We start from the raw sequence: 22,784 nt of genomic DNA, 5'->3' as shown, positions 1-22,784 counted from the left end.
TTCTCCTTCTCCTTCTCCTTCTCCTTCTCCTTCTCCTTCTTCTTCTGCTGCTGCTGCTGCTGCTGCCGCCGCCGCCGCTGCCGCCGCCTGTGGGCACCTTCAGAATTTTCATAGGAGATGGTGAGCACCATTCCAAAATGGCAGCCACAGGAGCCACAGCCATATTCAAAATGTCTGCCTCAGGAGGCGGAGCCACAGGAAACACCTCCCTCCTGGGAAGAAGGAAAGCCTTAAGAGGGAACAGAACCACACACTGACTAAGGAAGGCTGGGTCTTACCAATCCTCCCCCTCCAGCGGAAAACCATGGGAAACACTGGCAGGTGCTCTGACATCCATGGGTACCGTGTTGAGCAACCCTGGAGACGGGCATTTGTAGGAACGAACTGGTGGTCATGGGAGGCTTGAATCTCCATCTGCTGATCCTTCTCTAGAAATACGTCAGCCTCCCCACCCACATATTAGTGTAACTTCTGCTGATGCAGATTTCCAAACACGTGCTTGCCAAGATAAGGTGCAGTGCGTGTTTAAGTACCACTTAAGCTCTATGCCAGCGCAGTGGATCCCTGTGTGCACAACTAGCGATTGTCCCATTTGAGCATCTACCTTGTGTTTTGCAAGCTCCTATCTTTATGAAATGGTTTTCTGTGTGGAGTTTTTCTGAAAAAAAAGATCCATTGCCACAAAATTAAATCATTCACGGAACAGTTGGTCTTGCACCACAGGTGAAAAGCGGATTTTGCAAATATGCCTTTTGTTTATCTTTGCTAGTTATCGCAAGATATCCGGAGACGTCTGCTGGGGGGGAGATGTGGAGGCCCGTCTGGAAGGGGAACTGGTGCCTTGTCCATTAGCAGGTAAAGAGTAGGGGGGAATATTGCTATGAGAGGGGTGAGAAAATCTTTCCCCCCCCTATAGCTCCAGTTTCTTGCATCACTTTCCCTGTTTCCTTTCTAGACCATGATGCCCTCTTCTGTGTTACCCCTTAAACAGCATCTGATAATTAACTTTTTCCCCTTCCAAAATTATCATCTCTGTCTGCAGTGAGCAAGAGTTCATCTGCATAATTTTAGTCTGGAGTTCTGGTAGCTGTGTTAGTCTGCCTTGCTAACTCAAAAAAGATGCTTTGAATACCCCCACCCCCCCGCTGAACCACGTTTATTACCCCACTCCTGCACATGAAGCCTGCTGGGTGACCTTGGGCCAATCACAGATCTCTCTGAACTCTTTCAGCCCCACCTACCTCACAAGGTGTCTGTTGTGGGGAAAGGAAGGCAAGGAGCTTGTAAGCCCCTTTGAGATTCCTTACAGTTGAGAAAAGCATGATATAAATCAAATCTGTCCTTCTGGTGGCCCTTTAAAAGTGGATGTGTTGAGGCATAAGTTTCACAGACTAGAGACGACTTCTTTGGATTAATGAAGTATATTTTCAGTCCTCACATGCAGGCACAAATGGGAAAAATTACAAATCTTGGATTTGAAGGTGGAAAAATGCAAGAGGGTACAGCTGAGGTTAGTTCTGTGCAAGGCTTGGGTGTAAACCCAATAAATCAAGTAGCCATTCACAGCAGCAGTGAAACACTCTATAACAGTGGTGGCGAACCTTTGGAACTCCAGATGTTATGGACTACAATTCCCATCAGCCCCTGCCAGCATGGCCAATTGGCCATGAGATAAAATCAAACTTTCTGAAAAACATCTGCAACTAACTACCTTGCTTTTATCCCTGGAACAGAGAAATCCAGTCACCAGGGTGTTAAGTAGATGTACGAAATGGTCCTTCAGCAACTCTTTCTCCCCATCTGTAGAGGAGAACGAATTCATTCTCTATGCCACGCGATATTCCATCCACCGGTATGACCTTTCTTCTGGGATTAGTGAAAAGTTGCCTCTGAACGGGTTGCGAGGGGCGGTGGCTCTCGATTTCGATTACGACCACAACTGTTTGTACTGGGCAGACGTCACCCTCGACATTATCCAGGTGAGACTCATGGTTTCCTGTGCTTGACCTGGGTTTGAAAGCTACTTAGTGGCCATCATTCTCATGATGACTCACTTCTAACAGCTGTTCCCTTAATCAATCCTTCAGTTCACTCACTGGTGTTTTCTCTGGCTTCTCTTTTAGCGCCTGTGCCTCAACGGCAGTTCCGGACAGGAAATTATCATCAGCACTGGTCTGGAGACAGTCGAAGCCCTGGCCTTTGAGCCTATCAGTCAGCTGCTGTACTGGGTGAATGCTGGTATCCCAAAGATCGAGGTATGCTTTTGCGCAGCCTGGATGCTGAGAAACATCTTGATCCTTCTTGTTCTGAGGTTGCAAATGCCTCAGCAGATCAGGTGCTCGGGAACAGCAGCAGCAGAAGGCCATTGCTTTCACCTCCTGCATGTGAGCTCCCAAAGGCACCTGATGGGCCACTGCGAGTAGCAGAGTGCTGGACTAGATGGACTCTGGTCTGATCCACCAGGCTCTTTCTTATGTTCTTAAGCAGCAAACCTTGGACATGCCTCCTGTGCCCTTTGGGGTATGAGGCAAGGCAGAGAGGGTTTGAAGCAAAAACAGGAAGCAGAAGCAGAATCTGCGAAGGGTAGATGCTTAATTAAGGCTTCACCCTGTCTTTGCAAAGCTTTCATGCAAGCCAGAACTCTAATGCATTTCCATCATCAGTCTTGTCTGGTAGGTTCCAATGCATCCCCTACACAAAAAGACATTGTTTATGTGGAGACAAATTGCCTGACTCGGTGGAGCACATTTGTTCGGACTGTCATCTTTATGATGATTAAGCTAATAAGACCAGTGATTGCTGCTAGAGAGTAGAGCCAAACTTTTCTAGTTCTTGATGTAAGGCTGGGATCCAGAAGTAACCAGATTTTTAGCACCAGTTATAAGCCAGATATTAAGTACCAGTTATAAAATGAAGGATGAATATATGTCCTTCTTTAGCCATTCATCTGTGAAGTTTTAAAACAATTCATGCCATTTATTTTTTCCCCTCTTTTTAAAGTCCAGCATAGCAATTTTTTATCATTTGTAATATATAATATCATAATATAATATTTCACGTATACCAATAAAAGTTTGCATTTGGAACCAAAATTAAGGCTTCAGCTATCTAAAAGAAAGTCTGAAGTTATGGCTCAAACTGTAAAGGGTGGGGAGGAGAAGGAACAGCTTTGTCTTTTTTCCAACGGCATGTTTTATTACAATCCCTTCTGACTGTGGGCATAGTAAGAACTCTTCAGTGTATTAATGTTGACGAGGCCAAGAGGACACTTAGTAATGTCTGTCCCCTGAATGAAATATTTTGTATTGTCTATTGTTAAAACCCAATAAAAGCAATGAAGAAAAAAGAAGGACGATTTGTTGCACAGACCAGTAAGCAAGCTGCCATGGATGCTTTTATAGGGGTCAGGGGGTATTACGTGACCCATTTTGGCTCACTGATTTAAAAAGACTGACTTGGCTGGTGTGGCTGCTTTCCTACAGTTCCTTTCTTTGGCCAGAGTTGGGTGTGAATCTTCACAGGATGTTCGTCAGGTCCCTGCACAAGTAAACATTGTACCAAGTGGGGATAAGTTTTGAAATTTCACACCATTTTAGGCCAAGATCTGCCAGATGATGTTTCAAGAGCTCCCAGAAGCCAGATAGCTAGATAAGGTGGACCATGGACTGATTCCTCAAGCAAATTAAGTTCTCCCTCCTGTAAATGTGCTTGTGTGCATGAATAGACTTTGTTATTCCACTGTGCCCTTCTAAAAAAAGCTTCAGGAAACAGCACCATGCATTGTACTGCAGCAGACAAATTATACCTTGCATTCAGTCGTCCCCAGCGCATTCATGAACTTTCTCCGTGGGCTGATTTGCGTAAAACCACCCAGCTACTCCCAGGTAGCAAAAGCCATTTGCTCTAATTTGCGAGCAACTGGCCAAGCTGAACAAATAAATGGATTCATCACGGTTGCTTGCAGGAAGCTATTTTCCATGCTTTTAGAGAACCTTATTTGTTTGGTTTTGGCACGGTGTACAACTGGTGGCCTATTGTGGCAGTACAAAAGGTTTTACCCAACAAAAGGGGACCTGCCCTACTTCATAGGTGCGAGGGACCCCTTGCTGGCGGCCCGTCCCTTGGCGCTTTCCCCCTCAGCCTCGAGGGGCTCCAGATCTTGGTGTGGGGCTTTGGCCTCAGAAAGGGAGGGAGAGAACGTATTTGAGCCCTCTCCGACCCTGGCTGGAAGGTTCCCCACTCTGACAGGAGTCTTCTCATCCTTTGCCTCCCTTACCCTTTGCGATTTGCTTAAAGGGGTTGCTCCCCATATGAGGTTTGAACTGTAAGAATCTGCTTCTTAGCCTGAGAAGTGGCCCTTGTCCTGGGACTGTGCCCTGAATTGAGACCCGAGCAGCCCAATCTTTGCTCTCTGTTACTCTTGCAAGCGGTCTGCTCATCCTTCCCTACTTTGTGGTGCTCCTGCCAGGTTGCCAACCCAGACGGAGACTTACGACTGACAATTTTGAATGCCTCTGTGCTGGAGCGGCCCCGAGCCTTGACTCTGGTCCCTAAAGAAGGGTAAGTGTGAGCCAAATGTATTGCCAACTTTGTCTGTACGACTCAAACCTGGGAAAACCGGATGTATCCACAGGTAGGGTTTCAGCAGGTAAATGAATCTAAGTATCTGCTTCAACTGCACTTTAGTATTTGTGAAAGGGGGGAAATAATGACTTCGTTCATGGGTTGCTGTGTGTTTATAAAAAAAAGTCATGTATGCCAAGTATAAAGTCTTGCATTTTGGCCCAGGTGGTGAAGGCCATCCTGTGGCCAGAGGTTAGTCTCCATATCGGTCAGGAAATAAAAAAGAGTTTTCAGGACATCTACACCAGCCCATCTTCATGTCCAAGAAACAGGACTGGTCTAAGAAGCTGAAATAACCTTTTTCTATGGTAGAGAAAGAAAGGATAATGTATTGTTGAAGACTTTCACGGCCAGAATCACTGGGGTGCTGTCTGGTTTCCGGGCTGTATGGCCGTGTTCTAGCAGCATTCTCTCCTGACGTTTCGGCTTCATCTGTGGCTGGCATCTTCAGAGGATCTGAAGATGCCAGCCACAGATGCAGGTGAAATGTCAGGAGAGAATGCTGCTAGAAAATGGCTATACAGCCCGGAAACCTCACAGCACCCCAAAGAAAGCATACTTTTCTAGGTGGAGAGAAGAATTGACACCGAAGAATGGTTTTCTTCGCTCTCTGTAGTAATACAGTTTTCTGGTTTGTATTCACAGGTTGATGTTTTGGACTGACTGGGGGGATTCCCGGCCCGGCATCTATCGAAGTGAGATGGATGGCTCTTCAGCCACCTGCATTGTTTCTGAGGGGGTGAGGTGGCCGAATGGCATTTCTGTAGATGACCGCTGGATCTACTGGACTGAGGCTTACATGGACAGGATTGAGCGGATCGATTTCAGCGGCATGCAGAGATCAGTGATCTTGGATAGCCTCCCTCATCCCTACGCCATTGCTGTTTTTAAGGTACTGAGGGGATCTGGACTTTTGTGAGTCCTAACCGCCACCTGTGGTGTCCTCTTCCAAGTCAAAGCCCGTTGAGTAAGGCACTAGAGCAGGGACGATAAGCACATGGATTACGCAGGGCCAGAGAAGACAGTTTTTTAACAAGGCTAGAGCAGCGTGTGGGAGCATGAGGCAGCTGACAGCAATGTAAGTCTGTAAGGAATGTCTCTGGCTGGATCTGCTGCATGTGTTTGGCATTCCAGTCCTGAATTGGGATCGGTCCTCTACTTCAGGACTTGAAGGATGGGAGAGGGACCTATGCAGTAGCTGTGGCTATAGCTCTTTCTGACAGACTTACAGCTACCTTAGGGGTTCTGCACACCTGTTCACTTAGTTGCGGCCTCTTGTCGGTGCTGTTCATCGATGCTGGTAAAATCGTTCACTTTTTTTCCAATTCGCATTGTGTTATGGTACTTGTGGACTACCTTGGTCCCGATGGCCCAGGCCAGGCCAATCTCGTCCAATCTCAGAAGCTAAGCAGGATCAGCCCTGGTTAGTGCTTGGATGGGTGACCAGCAATGAAGTCGAGGGTTGCTACATGGAGGCAGGCAATGGCAGACCACCTCTGCCTTGAAAAATCCTCCAAGGTCACCAAAAGTCATCTGCAACTTCGTGGCACTTTGCATAATCCGAGCAGCTGTTTGTCCTGACCTGGATAGCCCAGGGTAACCTGATCTTGTCTGATCTTGGAAGCTAAGCAGTGTTGACCCTGGCTAGTATTTGCATGGGAAACTACCAAGAAAGACCAGGGAAGCTGCATAGAGGCAAACAAGCTCTATTTGTCTCTTGCCTTGAAAACCCTGCAGGGTCTCCATAAGTTGGCTTTGACTTGATCTCAGATTGCAAATGCCTTAGCAGACCAGGTGCTCAGGAGCAGCAGCAGCAGCAGCAGAAGGCCATTGCTTTCACATCCTGCACGTGAGCTCCCAAAGGCACCTGGTGGGCCACTGTGAGTAGCAGAGGGATGGACTAGATGGACTCTGGTCTGATCCAGCAGGCTAGTTCTTATGTTCTTATGAGGTTCAAACTACGGAACATATTCTGCTCTATTGTCCTAAATACGAGAGGTGTAGGCCCGTCCTTTTTTCTTTGCTTCCTGTATAGTTCAGTGAATATTCACTAGCTGGGAAGGTTATATTTTTATTAAATAACTCTTCCCCTTCTATTGTAACCTCTGTAGCCAAATTTTTCCTTGATATATTGGAATAATTTATTTTGGTTTGCCAGTGTTTTCGTCTCGTCTTTCCTTGTTTCTTTCCTTTTTCCTTTTAATGCTTAATAAAGGTTTGTTGTCTGAAAGTTACACTTGGGTCAGATCCGGGCTTCATAAGAAATGACTTTGGCGTCCCTTATCAGAGGTGACTGCACATTTTCCAGAGCCTGCTATAACCTTGCTTTGGGTATGGACAGATGGCAACTGCACAAATCACCAAGCCTTTCCTTTAAGAATTCTCATCATTCTGAGCACGGCAACCGACTGACGATTTAAAAAGCCGCTGCTGAAGTCAGAGCAAACTAATCTTCCCTGGGGCAATTGCAGAAGGACTTTAATATGTGCATGAGCCATAAAGTTTATCTAATTTCCAGTTCCCTTTGGTCTTCTAACATTCAAAACCAGGTCAAGGGATTGCCCCTGGCAACTGATAAGGGAAAGATACCCTTCTGTACGGAATGTGATGTCCTTGCATGCAAAATCAAAACTTCATCAGGAACAGAAATTTAATGGCTGCTTTTCTGCTCCAGGGATTTTGAAGTGCATTTATTAAACTGAACTTTGTGTTGTTGCTTAAAAAAAAGTTATATTCTTGGCCCCTGAGTTTCTAACGGCCCCATTCAAAGGGGGGGGGGGGAGGCAGTGAATCTGCCATTGGGGGCAGAAAGGGGCCATGCCAATGGATTTGCCCTCCCTGGGGCACTTGCAGAATTGTAAGACTTTCAGCAAGCTAAAGTATGTAAGGTGCTCTGAATATTTGAGATGGATTATGTGCATTCTATTTACAATGTCTCTCTGTGTTGTATGTGTGCCTCAGGTTGCAGCTGACTTGTGGTGACCACTCATAGGGTTTTCGAAGCAAGAGACTAACGGAGGTGGTTTGCCATTGCCTGCATCTGCATAGCAACCCTGAACTTCCTTGATGGTTTCCCATCCAAATAGTCCCCAGGGCCGGCCCTGCTTAGTTTCCAGGCTCTGACAAGATGGGGCTAGCCTGGATCGCCCAGGTCAGGGCAGAGATGAACACAGGTAGTTTACAGTAGTCTTCCTCTGCGTAGCAACTTTGGGCTTCCTTGGAGGTCTCTCATCCAAGTACTAACCAGGGCTGACCTTGCTTAGCTTCTGCAATCTAATTACATCAGGCTCGCCTGGGCCATCCAAGTCAGGCCAATAATAACATTATCTTTAATAAATAAATATTTTTCAAAGGATAACAGTTTTGCTAGGTCTCCGCCCCCTCACGAACCTATCTGTACTTGCAGTTTTCCACCAAGTGTCCCTGCTAAAAGTTAAGAGATCTGCTTTTCAGAATGAAATCTACTGGAATGACTGGTCTCAGCTGAGCATATTCAGAGCCTCCAAATACAGTGGATCCAGAATGGAGATTTTGGTCGGCCACCTCACTGGGGTGATGGATATGAAAATCTTCTACCGAGGAAAGACAGCAGGTATTCTTGGGACTGTGTTCAGAGTTTTCTGGTTTGATCTGTTGGCTTGTATTTTGCTAGCTCCTTGGAACATTAATAATGAACAAGGAAGCCGGGTGTGGAGCATTCTGGATACCAAATTTCTGCTTCGGAATAGAAAACTAACCTGGTCCAAACATCTGGGTTTGGGAGATGGGGGAAAAGAAGAGATAAAACCCATTAATTCTGACTAGAACAGGGGTAGGGAACCTTTAACACTCAAAGAGCCATTTGGACCCGTTTTCCATGGGAAAAGAAAACACTTGGAGCCGCAAATAATTTTTGACATTTAAAATAAAGATAACACTGTATATATTGGGGTTTTTTTAACCTTTTACTCCACTCATTCTGAGAAGCACATGGATGCGGCACATGGAGCTTTCCCGGCCACCGGAAAAGCTCCCGCCCCGCTCCAACGGGGCAGGCAAGAGGGGAAGCCCGCGGTGTGGCCCAGCCGGCCGCGGGCAGTTGGTGCGCCCGCCCTGCTGCCTGCAGGGTGGGCAAGGATGGGGCCAGCGGCTCGGCTCGTGGAGCCGCAGTGCAAGGGCAGAAGAGCCGCATGCGGCTCTCGAGCCGCAGGTTCCCTACCCCTGGACTAGAAGATTGAAATAACAAGGTGATCCAGTAGGAGATGCAGATTGGAAAGAATGTAACTCAGGAACACCTGAAGTAATATCCTTCCCTCTTCCTTAAGGCAGGGAAGGGTTTAAAAAGTACCACACCATGAAAGACTCTGTATTTGTGAGATGCATTGTGAAGAATCTGTGGACCATGTTTTGCCCCCTATATGCAGGGGCAAGAACGTCGCCATTTTTGTCCTGATAACTTGACTGCCAGCAAAAAACTGTATACTAAATAAATAACAACTCTGGACCCATCTTAGAACAAACTGCAAGGTTTTTTGAATTGGTTGTTAATAAGCGATCTTAGTCTAATTTTGTAATATATAGTTTTTACTCTTTTAACCTTTTTACATTTTTTCCTGTGTATCAATAACATGCCGTTAAAAGTTTGCTGTACTGTACTGTACAGAACACCTGAAGCCATGTTAGGCTGAGTTAGACCTTTGATTTGTCAGGCAGCCCCATCCAAGGGGTGAGGCAAGCAGTGGCCCCATGATCATGCCACCCTGCTGCTCCCAAAGAATCTTCCTGGTGGCGTGAGGCGGTTCGCAAAACAAAACATCCTCTGTGCTGCCAAGAAGTCTTCACTAAGTGGCAGCGGCTGGTACAGGATCTCGGGTGGAGTTCTATCCCCTGCTTGTCCTTTTAACTGGAGACGTGTGGGGACTGAGCCTTGGGTCTTCTGAGTCATAGAATCATAGTTGGAAGAGACCCCAAGGGCCATCAAGTCCAACCCCCTTCTGTGCAGGAACACACAATCAAAGCACTCCTGACAGATGGCCATCCAGCCTCTGTTTAAAAACCTCCAAAAAAGGAGACTCCACCACACTCCAAGGTAGTGCATTCCACTGTCAAACAGCCCTGACTGTCATAGCAAATGCTGATCCACTCAACTTCTGTTGGCACCTCAGACCCTGGGATTTACCATTTTTTCTCTGCCCTGATAGGGCAGAACGCTTGCAGTGCCAACCCCTGCAGCCTGCTATGCCTCCCGAAATCCAACAACACCCGAAGTTGCAAGTGCCCCGAGGGAGTTTCTGGCCACATCCTCCCATCAGGGGAGATGAGTTGTGATTGTCCAACTGGTTATCTTTCGAAAAACACCACGTGTGTAAAAGAAGGTAAGGAGCATGTGCTTGCATTCTGGGGTTGTCCTGGGGTTGCAGTCTCGTGATTCCTGAGAGCTGTTTAAGTGTGACTTTTCCTACTGGTTCAGGGGGAAAGCGCAGGAGCTCACAATGGGTTGAGTTTTCTAGCTCCTCCCCAACTTCCCCCTCACAAGTTCCTGCTACTTAACCAGCCATAAGTTCTGGAGGATCAGGAGGTCCTTCCCACCCACCCCCTTCAATTTCTAGCAAAGGTCTGTTGCAAGAGCAATTGAACACTAGACCAAAACAGAACAAAACAAAAAACACACTCCTGCCTGCCTGCCTTCCCTTCCTCCCCCTCCCTTACATCACAAGCCTCATTGTTGCTTTTCTGAAGAGTTTGTGGGAGTTCAGGGCAATGAAAAGGGGTTGGGAGGGTGGCGGATCAGCATGGACAGCATGTGTACAGAATGACGTGGAGAAGCCCCATTTGAAGGAAAGAGCCTCTCATGCATAATAAGAACATAAGAACATAAGAACTAGCCTGCTGGGTCAGACCAGAGTCCATCTAGTCCAGCACTCTGCTACTCGCAGTGGCCCACCAGGTGCCTTCGGGAGCTCACATGCAGGATGTGAAAGCAATGGCCTGCTGCTGCTGCTGCTCCTGAGCACCTGGTCTGCTAAGGCATTTGCAATCTCAGGTCAAAGAGGATCAAGATTGGTAGCCATAAATCGACTTCTCCTCCATAAATCTGTCCAAGAAAGCCCCTTTTAAAGCTATCCAGGTTAGTGGCCATCACAACCTCCTGTGGCAGCATATTCCAAACACCAATCACACATTGCGTGAAGAAGTGTTTCCTTTTATTAGTCCTAATTCTTCCCCCCAGCATTTTCAATGAATGCCCCCTGGTTCTAGTATTGTGAGAAAGAGAGAAAAATTTCTCTCTGTCAACGTTTTCTACCCCATGCATAATTTTATAGACTTCAATCATATCCCCCCTCAGACGTCTCCTCTCCAAACTAAAGAGTCCCAAACGCTGCAGCCTCTGTGTCCCTGTCCCCATTTAATTGTTTATTTTATAATTTTGTTGAGGCTGATACACTTAGGAATCAAGGAATAAACATTTTAAATGTATTCTTACTTCCCAGATGTTTTGTTCTACCATGAGAGTTTTCAATAGCTCCCACTGAGGTCCAGTTCCTTCCTAGGTCTAGTTCCTTCCTAGGTCTAGTTCCTTTCTTGGATTCTGTTTTTTGGACACGCTAATGAGAACCAGCATAGATTTGCTATAGATAAATTGAAGTGCTTTGTTGCATTGAACCCCAACTGTACCTTCTTTAAAATTCTTTGTTTGCTCCATGCTGGATTCTTGCTCGCCTCCCTGGCTGCTGCCTCCCAGAAAACACCTGTCTCTCCAACCAGTATCGATGCTCTAACGGGAATTGCATCAACAGCATTTGGCAATGTGACAACGACAATGACTGCGGGGATATGAGCGACGAGAAGAACTGCCGTACGTTACCTGGTTGTTTTTCCATAGTCCTGTCAACTTGCGTGGTGCTTTTCAAGAGTGACATGTGCAAAGCAGAGAAGTCCCCTGAGGAGCCTACAGTCTGAATTTCCTGTGGAGAAACGGAGGGGAGATGTAGAAGGAGATAAATATGCATTCATTCAGTTGTGGTGGAAGGAGATAAATATGCATTCACTTGGTTGTGTACCTTGAACCTGCTTTGTTTGATGTATTGTCAAAGGCTTTCACGCCTTTAAATTACCAGACCATGGCCACACAGCCTGGAACACCCATAGCAGCCAGCTTGTTCTGTCGGGGATGTAGATGAATAAGAAGTTCCACATGAAACCTCTTTTTGAGAAGGGATCATACAGTAAAGGAAGTGAATATCTTAGGGGCATCCACTGCAGAACTGACGTTTTTAAAAGCCTGTGTCTTTACTGCTGTCCTGAGATGCCGTCTTACAAGATTGGGAGGAGTGTTGTTATTCTAAAAGAGCAGAGATTCAGTTACCCCAGAGGTCTGGACTGATGAGTTGATTTCACCCTCAAGGTAGCTCATACTAACAATGCCACCAAGATAATCTCTTCTTAATTTAGGGTGGGGTTTTTTTGAATAGAAAAAGTACAAACATTTTTAACAATCCCTCTATAACTTTGGGATTATATTTATTTACTTGCAAAAATTTTGGGGCCGCTCTTCTGCCTGTCCTAAACATTCAACTGTGCTATGATCTCATTCCCTATCAGATTTGGAGGAGTCACTATAGACAACGGTGACTTCAGTTCTGATTCAGTCACAGATTTCTTTGCTTGTTAGATCAGGAAGTAGATCACACACACACACACACACACCAGTGGGTTAGTTTGAAATAAGGTTTTTGGTGCTGGAAGATTCATTGATTTTGGCCTGAAAATTGCTCTGTTTCCTCCTCTTTCTATAGCGACAACCGTTTGTGATGTTGACACTCAGTTCCGTTGCCACGGCTCAGGGACTTGTGTCCCGTTGTCCTATAAGTGTGACCTGGAGGATGATTGCGGCGATAATAGCGATGAGAATCACTGTGGTAAGTGGACCTCTTCACATGTGCGAAGTTCTCTACACATGTCCCCTCTGTGTTCCTGTGTGAAAACGCTTGACTCTGGTTTACACTGAGTCAGACTTGTGGTCCCTCAAGGTCAGTATTGTCTGTTCAGATGGCTCTCTAGGGTCTCTGGCAGAGGTCTTTGACGTCACCTGCTACTCGCTGACCCTTAAGTGGAGGTGCGTGAAGGGATGACACCTAATTGATTGAGATGCATTCCTAGCTTAACGTGGTTGCTACAAAATGTATAGGCAATGATTTTATCTCATTGATTGAGATGCAGTGGCGTAGTGGCTAAGAGCAGTGGCTAAGAGCAGGTGAATTCTGATCTTGAGGAACCGGGTTTGATTCCCAGCTCTGCCGCTTGAGTTGTGGAGGCTTATCTGGGGAATTCAGATTAGCCTGTACACTCACGCACATGCCAGCTGGGTGACCTTGGGCTAGTTGCAGCTTTTCAGAGATCTCTCAGCCCCACCCACCTCACAGGGTGTTTGTTGTGAGGGGGGAAGGGCAAGGAGATTGTAAGCCCCTTTGAGTCTCCTACAGGAGAGAAAGGGGGGATATAAATCCAAACTCTTCTTCTCTTCTTCTTCTTCTTTAATGTAATTGCTACAAGATATATGTACTCAGCCTGCTATATGTCACCGATGTTGTGGGGGACATTCTTTCCTTGATCTGTGGTTTACAGTTTCACATACTTTATAAATGACTAGGCTTGCCCCTGACATCTTCTGCTCCCATGGGAAACCGGACGTTTCCGCAGTTCCGTGTAGGTAGGAAGCCAGTAGCAGGAACTGGAGGGGCCCCCAATCCCATCTAAAGGAGGCTATAGTCGGCTTATGGGGCTCTAAACTCCATTGCATAGGTATGCCATAACCAGCCTAACAAAGAGCACCCAAAAGGAGGTTCCAAATCAGGCAGATTCTGCCAAGAAAACCGCTGGGAGGTTTCAGAACTTTGAGGAAACTTTCCAAGGTCCTGTATCATTTTCCAAATGGCAAAAGGTTGGAACATTCCTTGAAAATAGCAACCAGTGGTGGGATTTCTCGTCATTTGTAATTCAATAAGCCTTTATTGGCATATACACGATAATATAAAAATACAGTTCCAGTTAAAAAGTGAATAGTAAAAAACTTCGCGTTTGTCATACATTCAGTTTACAAACTTCTGACAAAAACTTTGCCACTATAAGGCAACAATGAAAATCCTGACAATTTAAAAGCATAACTACTTTATCTGATTCAGTATAATCAATCATAGGGTCTATAGCTTGGGATAGCAGGCTGGATCGGAGTTCTTGGTATAATACGCAGTTCAGGAGAATGTGTGGGATGGAATCCAGTTGTCCTGTGCTACAGATACAGAACCTCTTATCGCTTGGAAGACCTTTAAGTCTTCCTCTATGTAGCGGAGATGGCATGATGTTAAATCTAGCCAGCATATAGGCTCTCCTGTGTATGGGATTTGTGAGCGCTGTAATATAATAGGCTGGGTATCCCTGCGTGAAAGGAATTGACATATTTGTTGGTGAACAAGATTTATTTGCCAAGCTCTGCAGTTGTTGATAGTCCATTGCTAACAGCCTCTCTTTAATGAGGGCAAAAGTTTCAGTAAAGGTTAGCATATTGAAGGAGTCACTGTCACAACCTAGTTCCCCGATCTTTGCTGTAACTATTGTGCACCATTTTGAATGGTGGAATTCACTCAAGGTAAGTTGGGTCAATGAGTTTCTGAAGCTTCGGTAGTGAATATTTAACCAGAATTTTATAATGATTAGCCAAATAGTGGCCTCTATAGAATATTGGCCAGATTCAAAACATAAGACTGCGTATGGGACGCAGTTTGGCACGCCAAGTAATTTGTGCAAGAGTTTGGAGTGGAATGATTTGATAATGCTGTTATTCGGAATTAGCCAAATAGGAGCTCCATAGAGTAGCTGTGCTCTCACCTTCGCTTGGAAGACTTGCAGAGCTGGGGGAATATATTGGTTACCCTTGGAGTAATAGAACCTCTTAATGGCGCTAATACTTGATTGAGCCCAGGCCAGTGCATATTTTAGATGAGTGGACCATGACAGGTTGTTGTTAAACCAGAGTCCTAAATACTTGAAAGTTGTTACTTGCTCGATATAATGGCCCTTTATCTTCCAGGTTTGCTTTTTGTTACTTTTCCCAAAGACCAGAATCTTAGTTTTATCATAGTTCATCTGCAAGTCATTTGTCTCACAGAAGTCGACAAATTTATGCAGGAGTCTTGTTAAACCCACATGAGTGAGGAACAGTACCACTGGCGTAATGCCCATTGGGAGAGGTGGGCAGCTGCCCAGGGCATCACCTTGTGGGGGGCATCAAAATGCTGGTTTCGTTTTGGGGTATTTTAGTGGTTTTCCATTTCTGGCCTGCAGGGGGTGCAGTTTTTAGGCTAGCAGCACCAAAATGTCAGTGTATCATCAGGAGATTGTCCTTATGCTACCCCCCAAGTTTGGTGAGCTTTGGTTCAGGGAGTCCAAAGTTATGGACTCCCAAAGGGGGTGCCCCTATCCCCCATTGTTTCCAATGGGAGCTAATAGGAGATGGGGGCTACAGTTTTGAGGGTCCATAACTTTGGCCCCCCTGAATCAAACTGCACCAAACCTGGCGGGTATCACTAGGGCAGTCTCCTGATGAGACCCTGAAAGTTTTGAGACTGTGCCTTCAGAAATGTGCCCCCCCCAGCCTGCAACCCCCATTAACAGCAATGCAGAACACTCAATGCAGAACAAAGATTCTTGGGCAAATTTCGGGATGTTCTTGCAGGGAGGGCATTTTTGGACGTATCAACACCAAATTTTCAGGGTATCATCTGGAGACTGTCATGATGGCACCCCCCAGGTTTGGTTCAGGGGGTCCAAAGTTATGGACCCTCAAAAGGGTAGCCCCCATCTCCTTAGCAAAGAATGTGAGATGGGGTACCTGGGGGGGACCCATATGGACCCTCAAAAGGGTAGCCCCCATCTCCTTAGCAAAGAATGTGAGATGGGGTACCTGGGGGGGACCCATATGGACCCTCAAAAGGGTAGCCCTCATCTCCTTAGCAAAGAATGTGAGATGGGGTACCTGGGGGGGACCCATATGGACCCTCAAAAGGGTAGCCCCCATCTCCTTAGCAAAGAATGTGAGATGGGGTACCTGGGGGGGACCCATATGGACCCTCAAAAGGGTAGCCCCCATCTCCTTACCAAAGAATGTGAGATGGGGCAAACCTGGGGGGGGGGGTCCCATTAGGACAGTTTCCAGATGATACTTGACATTTTGGTGCTGATACATCAAAAATACTCTCTTCAGGAACATCCTGCAAATTTGCCTAAGAATCTGTGTTTTGCATTGTGTTTTCTGTATTGTTGTCAATGGGGTTGCAGGCGGGGACACATTTCTGAAGGTAAAGTCTCAAAATTTTCAGGGATTCATCAGGAGACTGCCCTGATGATTACTCTGTAATGGTGCAGTTTGGTTCAGAGGGGCCAAAGTTATGGACCCTCAAAACTGTAGCCCCATCTCCTATTAGCTCCCATTTCAAGCCTTTATTGGCATAGACAACCGTACAACAATAATAAAATGGATTAAAAGCATATACAATACAGGAAATAAATGTTAGATCAAAGGAAATCTACTAGCGTTTAGTAATTTCCAAGATAAAGTCTGCCACTATCATACAGAGAGAAGGATCAGGATTGTCCAACAAGTAGTGTGTAATCTAATTAAACGGGAGATCTGGTAAATGTAAAGGAGTAAGATTCACATACTTAGATCTGATTTCCTTCAATCTGGAGACATTGTGGGCCAGAGTAATGGTGGGCCAGAGATTCAACTGGAGCCATCATTACATGGGGCACAATCTTTAGCCTTTTCTTGCTTATTAAATCTGCCTATGTAACAAGGCAGAAGGCATAACATTAAAACCGCTATTATGGCTCTCCTTTGAGCAGGGGTTTATTAAGCAATACAGGTAGTGTGCCAAGTGGCCCTGTTGAAATGGGAGAGAAAAATACAGGGGGGAGCATGTTTTCTCGCTGTGGTGATTAGGCATGAGAGCTCTCTATCCAATAGTTGACCTTTTAATTTTGGCTATAAGCTTCCGTTGAACAGGACAAAGGGCAAAGTGAATCCACTGAAATACCCAGTCCAATAATAGAGGGCATTTTTTCTTCCAACTATTGGGAAAACCAGGGGGGGGTTGGAGATGGGTGTCAGAGACCAGACAGTGGACCAGGGAATTACAGTCCGAGAGAAAATGAATTCGCATGGCCAGAATCCCAGAAAGCCCTCAATGGCCGGCTGATTCCAAAGGTGTTTTGACCTAACTCCAGATTAAAGGAGCTGCATGGGGCATGCAATTTGGGGATTAGCTCCCCATTGGAAACAATGGGGGGGGGATGGGGTTTCCCTTTGCACAGGAGTCATAACTTTGGACTCCTTGGAATCCAAACCAACGCAAACTTGGGGGGGTGAAAGTATAAGCACAGTCTCCCTGATGATATGCTGAGGGTACGAATTTTGAGCGCTGATATGCTCTAAAAATGCACCTACCACGCACCAATGTCCTGGTGCAAAAAAAAAATTGAGTGGATCGTAGTGAAGTGGGCCGACCATCCAATCCCAGTTTTGCCCAGGGCTACAGTTTGCCTACGTATATGCCCCTGTTGCCAAGATGTTTTTAATGAAAGCAAAGAGACAAGCAAGGTCAGATTTCACTTATTGTAAGAAATGGCCTCAGACAGCTTTAACTGGAAGCGGGAATGCTAAGGACCCGGAGTGCCAGTGCAGAAAAAGGCTCATTTTCTGGTAGCCCACCTGCTTGGCGCTTTTAACATCGGGTTGGCAGAAAACCCCTAAAAAAGGGACTCTTGTGAAGGTTTTAATTGGTGGGCAAGGCCATGTTGAAGCAGTGATTCTCAAAGTGAAAAGACCACCTTGTGCGATGCAATTGCAAAACAACTGACAGACACACAGTCCAACAGTGTCTTTTGACAGGGTCCTGACAGTCCATGAGGGAAAGTTAAATGGTGTTGAGTCTGCAGGACTCATAACATATTTATTCCTGGCTGATGCTTTTACTTTGGTTTCTATTTAACAGGAGTTTTTTTAACCCTGTTTTTCTGCCCACTGGGACCCAAAACAGGGCATAATGTCTATTGGGCAGCAGTTGCCCAGGGCGCTTCACTTTGTGGTTGGGAGCACCAAAAAATGAAAGGAGTTCAGATTAAAGGTATTTTTTTTTAGGTGGTTTTCGGTTTTTTTTTGGCCTGCAGAGGGAGCTGTTTTTTTTAGGCTATAGAGGCACCAAGAATTTCAGAGTTTTTTCAGAGCCCCTACTGATGAATTACCACCCAGGTTTGGTGAGGCTTTGGTTTGAGTAGGTCCAACGTTATGGGACTCCCCAAATGTGACCAAAGTGCCTCATCCCCCCTTTGTTTCCAATAGGGAGTTAATAGGAGATGGGGGGCTACAGTTCTTGATGGTCCATACCTTTGGCACCCGTGAACCAAACTGCACCAAACCTGGAGGGAGTTATTATTAGGGCAGTCCCCTTATGAGATCCCTGAAAGTTTTGAGATTGTTGCCTTCAGAAATGTGCCCCCCCCCCGCATTCCTGCGTAAACCCCCCCATTGACAGCAATTACGCAGAAAACTCCGAAGTACAGAGAAAATATTCTTGGGCAGAATTTCTGGGAATGTTCCTGCATGGAGTGCATTTTTGACCCTACTCGGCACCAAAATTTCAGGATATCAGTCTGGAGACTGTCTTGATGGCACCCCCCAAGCTTGGTGCATTTTGGTTCAAAGTGGCCAAAGTTATGGACCCTGAAAAGCATAGCCCCCATAGTACACCTTAGTACACATGCCTTAACACACCTTAGTACACCTTAGTACACCTGCCTTAGTACACCTTAGTACACCTTACTACACAAGCCTTAGTAATTTTAAAGCATTACACCTGCCTCAGCTACTTCACCTTTTAGCAATAACCTTAGTACACCTGCCTTAGTACACCTTAGTACACCTGCCTTAGCACACCTTACTACACCTTAGTACACCTGCCTTAGTACACCTTAGCACACCTTAGTACACCTGCCTTAGTACACCTTAGTACACTTGACTTAGTACACCTTAGTACACCTGTATTAGCACACTTTAGTACACCTTAGTATACCTGCCTTAGTGCACCTTAATACACCTGCATTAGTATACCTTAGTACACCTGCCTTAGTGCACCTTAATACACCTTAATACACGTACCTTAGTACACCTTAATGCACCTGCCTTAGTACACCTTAATACACCTTAATACACCTACCTTAGTACACCTTAGTACACCTGCCTTAGTACACCTTAATACACCTTAGTACACCTACCTTAGTGCACCTTAATACACCTTAGTACACCTTAATACACCATAATACACCTGCATTAGTATACCTTAGTACACCTGCCTAAGTACACCTTAATACACATTAATACACCTGCCTAAGTACACCATAATACACCTTAATACACCTGCCTTAGTACACCTTAATACACCTGCCTTAGGGCACCTTAATACACCTTAATACACCTGCCTTACTACACCTTAATACACCTTAATACACCTGCCTTAGTGACCTTAATACAACTTAACACACCTGCCTTAGTACACCTTAGTACACCTTAATACACCTGCCTTAGTACACCTTAATACACCTGCCTTAGTACACCTTAATACACCTTAATACACCTGCCTTACTACACCTTACTACACCTGCCTTACTACACCTTAATACACCTTAATACACCTGCCTTAGTACACCTTAATACACCTTAATACACCTGCCTTACTACACCTTACTACACCTTACTACACCTGCCTTACTACACCTTACTACACCTTAATACACCTGCCTTACTACACCTTAATACACCTGCCTTACTACACCTTAATACACCTTAATACACCTGCCTTAGTACACCTTAATACACCTTAATACACCTGCCTTACTACACCTTAATACACCTGCCTTAGTACACCTTATTACACCTGCCTTAGTACACCTTAGTACACCTTAATACACCTTAATACACCTGCCTTACTACACCTTACTACACCTTACTACACCTGCCTTAGTACACCTTAATACACCTGCCTTAATACACCTTAATACACCTTAATACACCTGCCTTACTACACCTTACTACACCTGCCTTACTACACCTTAATACACCTGCCTTAGTGACCTTAATACACCTTAATCCACGTACCTTAGTACACCTTAATAATCCTTAATACACCTTAATAACCTGCCTTAGTACACCTTACTACACCTTTAATACACCTGCCTTACTACACCTTTAATACACCTGTCTAATACACCTTAATACACCTTAATCCACCTGCCTTCCTACACCTTAATACACCATAATACACCTGCCTTAATACACCTTAATAGACCTCCATTAATACACCTCAACACACCCTAATACACCTTAATACACCTGCCTTAGTACACCTTACTACACTTTACAACACCTGCCTTAGTAATACACCCTAATTCACCTTAATACACCTGCCTTAATACATCTTGCCTCATCTTAACACACCTGCCCATACACCTTAATACACCTGCCTCATTTACTACACCTTAATACACCTCAGCTCTAAGTACACCTTAATACACCTTAGTACACCTTTAATACACCTGCCTTTAGTACACCTTAATACACCTTTACTACACCTTTGCCTTAATAATTCTTACACACACACCTTAATACACCTTACTACACCTTACTACACCTGCCTTACTACACCTGCCTTACTACACCTTACTACACCTGCCTTAGTACACCTTAATACACCTTAATACACCTTACTACACCTGCCTTACTACACCTTACTACACCTGCCTTACTACACCTTACTACACCTTAATACACCTGCCTTACTACACCTTAGTACACCTTAATACACCTGCCTTAGTACATTGCTACATTTTACTACACCTGCCTTAATACACTCTTACCCTAGTACACCTTACTACACCCTGCCTTAGTACACCTTTAATACAAATTTTAAATACACCTACCTTAGTACACCCCACTTCACCTGCCTTAGTACACCTTTTAATACACCTTTAATACACCTGCCTCCCTTAGTGCAACACCTTATATTTACAACCTTTTACTTAAGCACCTCCTTTAGTACACCTTAATACACCTTAATACACCTGTCCTTTAGTACACCTTTACTACACCTTAATTACACTCTGCCTTAGTACACCTTACTACACCTTGCCTTACTACACCTTAATAAGCACCTCCTTTTACTACACCTTCCAGAAGCTCACTTCCCTTTAGCAGCACCTTTTAATACACCTTACCACACCTCCCTAGCAACTTTGTTACTACACCTTTACTACACCCTGCCTTTTAATAAACCTGTCTTAGTACACCTGCCTCAGTATTACACCTTTTACAAGCACCTTAATACACCTGCCTTACTACTTTACTACACCTGTAATTCCAGTAATCACACCTGCCTTAGTACACCTTTAACAGTTGCCTTAATGCACCTGCCTCAGTACACCTTAATACACCTTAGCATCCACACCTGCCCTAGTACACCTTAATACACCAGTGCCTTAATACACCTAATACACCTTTAATACACCTGCATTACTTCTCACACCTTACAGTACACCTGCCTTTAATACACCTTAATAGCGCAGATACTCCCACACTAGACCTCAGTTTAGAAGCTTAGCCATTTTTAATCTATCACCTAGGAGCATACACTGCTTGGAAATACTACACCTCCTCAAATTGGTACTGGACCTGCTTTTAGTACACCTTAGTACACCTGGAGCCTGAATATGAGAAAGTGTTGCCCTTACTGCGCTGTACCACAGGATGCCTTTTGTATACCTTTACCAGCCACCTTTTAATACAGAATCCTACCTTCCAGATTTGCTGACGAAACCTTTTACTAGCACCTTTGCTACTACACCTGTCTTAATACAATCTGCTGTTGTAATTCACCTTGTTGCAGATATATAGCACCTGCCTAGTTGAGGGATACACGCACACACCTTGGAGAGCCACACCTTGTGCCTTGCTCAGGACACCTTTTACTACACCTGCCTTATCACATCTTTACTACACCTTGCTGGCGGTAATACACCTGAGCCTTAGTACACCTTTAAATGGCCACCCTTAATACACCTGCCTTACTACAGATCTTACTACACCTTATGTACACCTACCATTTAATAGCTGAACCTTTAATACACCTTTCTAACTGGGACACCTGCCTTAGGTCACTACACCTTAAATCACACCTCAAAACTTAGTAAAGCACCCTTAGTACACCTTACTACACCTGCCTTTGTACACCTTTTAATACACCTTTAATACACCTGCCTTAATACCCCTTAGTACACCTCCCTTATTACACCTTACTTTACACCTGCTCCTTGTAGTACACCTTTTAGCACCTTAGTACACCTTAATACACCTGCCTTACTTCACCTTACTAGACCTTACTACACCTGCCTTAGTACACCTTACTACACCTTACTACACCTGCCTTAGTACACCTTAGTACACCTTACTACACCTGCCTTAGTACACCTTAATACACCTTAATACACCTACCTTAGTACACCTTAGTACACCTGCCTTAGTACACCTTAATACACCTTAATACACCTACCTTAGTACACCTCACTTCACCTGCCTTAGTACACCTTACTACACCTTAATACACCTCCCTTAGTACACCTTAGTACACCTTACTACACCTCCCTTAGTACACCTTAATACACCTTAATACACCTGCCTTAGTACACCTTACTACACCTTAATACACCTGCCTTAGTACACCTTACTACACCTTACTACACCTTAATACACCTCCCTTACTACACCTTAATTCACTTCCCTTAGTACATCTTAATACACCTTACTACACCTCCCTTAGTACACCTCCTTTTTAGTCACAATCTTATCACCACCTTAATACACCTGCCTTAATAATACCCCTTTAGTACACCTCGCCTTTTAGTACACCTTAATACTACACCTTTTTAATACACCTGCCTCTTACTACTGCCCTTACCAAGCACCTTTTACTACACCTTAGTACACCTTAATACACCTTAATACACCTGCCTTAGTACACCTTAATACACCTTAATACACCTGCCCTAGTACACCTTAATACACCTGCCTTAATACACCT

At 45.0% G+C, this 22,784-nt stretch overlaps 1 protein-coding gene across 1 annotated transcript in view; it reads left to right on the top strand.

The window, feature by feature from the left end:
- The window catches only part of SORL1 (sortilin related receptor 1), a 114,180-nt gene that overhangs the window by 51,907 nt on the left and 39,489 nt on the right, over positions 1-22,784 (top strand). Inside the window, 9 exon segments of the mRNA XM_048512467.1 lie at positions 770-855; positions 1,807-1,979; positions 2,124-2,255; positions 4,469-4,560; positions 5,269-5,515; positions 8,077-8,215; positions 9,804-9,977; positions 11,345-11,458; positions 12,399-12,521. Of these exon segments, the coding sequence (XP_048368424.1) occupies positions 770-855; positions 1,807-1,979; positions 2,124-2,255; positions 4,469-4,560; positions 5,269-5,515; positions 8,077-8,215; positions 9,804-9,977; positions 11,345-11,458; positions 12,399-12,521 (1,280 nt within the window).

This window comes from Sphaerodactylus townsendi, linkage group LG12 (genome assembly GCF_021028975.2).
Source record: "Sphaerodactylus townsendi isolate TG3544 linkage group LG12, MPM_Stown_v2.3, whole genome shotgun sequence".
NCBI classification, from domain to species: domain Eukaryota; kingdom Metazoa; phylum Chordata; class Lepidosauria; order Squamata; family Sphaerodactylidae; genus Sphaerodactylus; species Sphaerodactylus townsendi.
The sequence above is the reverse complement of the archived record's forward strand: the minus strand, read 5'-3'. Positions and strand labels throughout refer to the sequence as shown.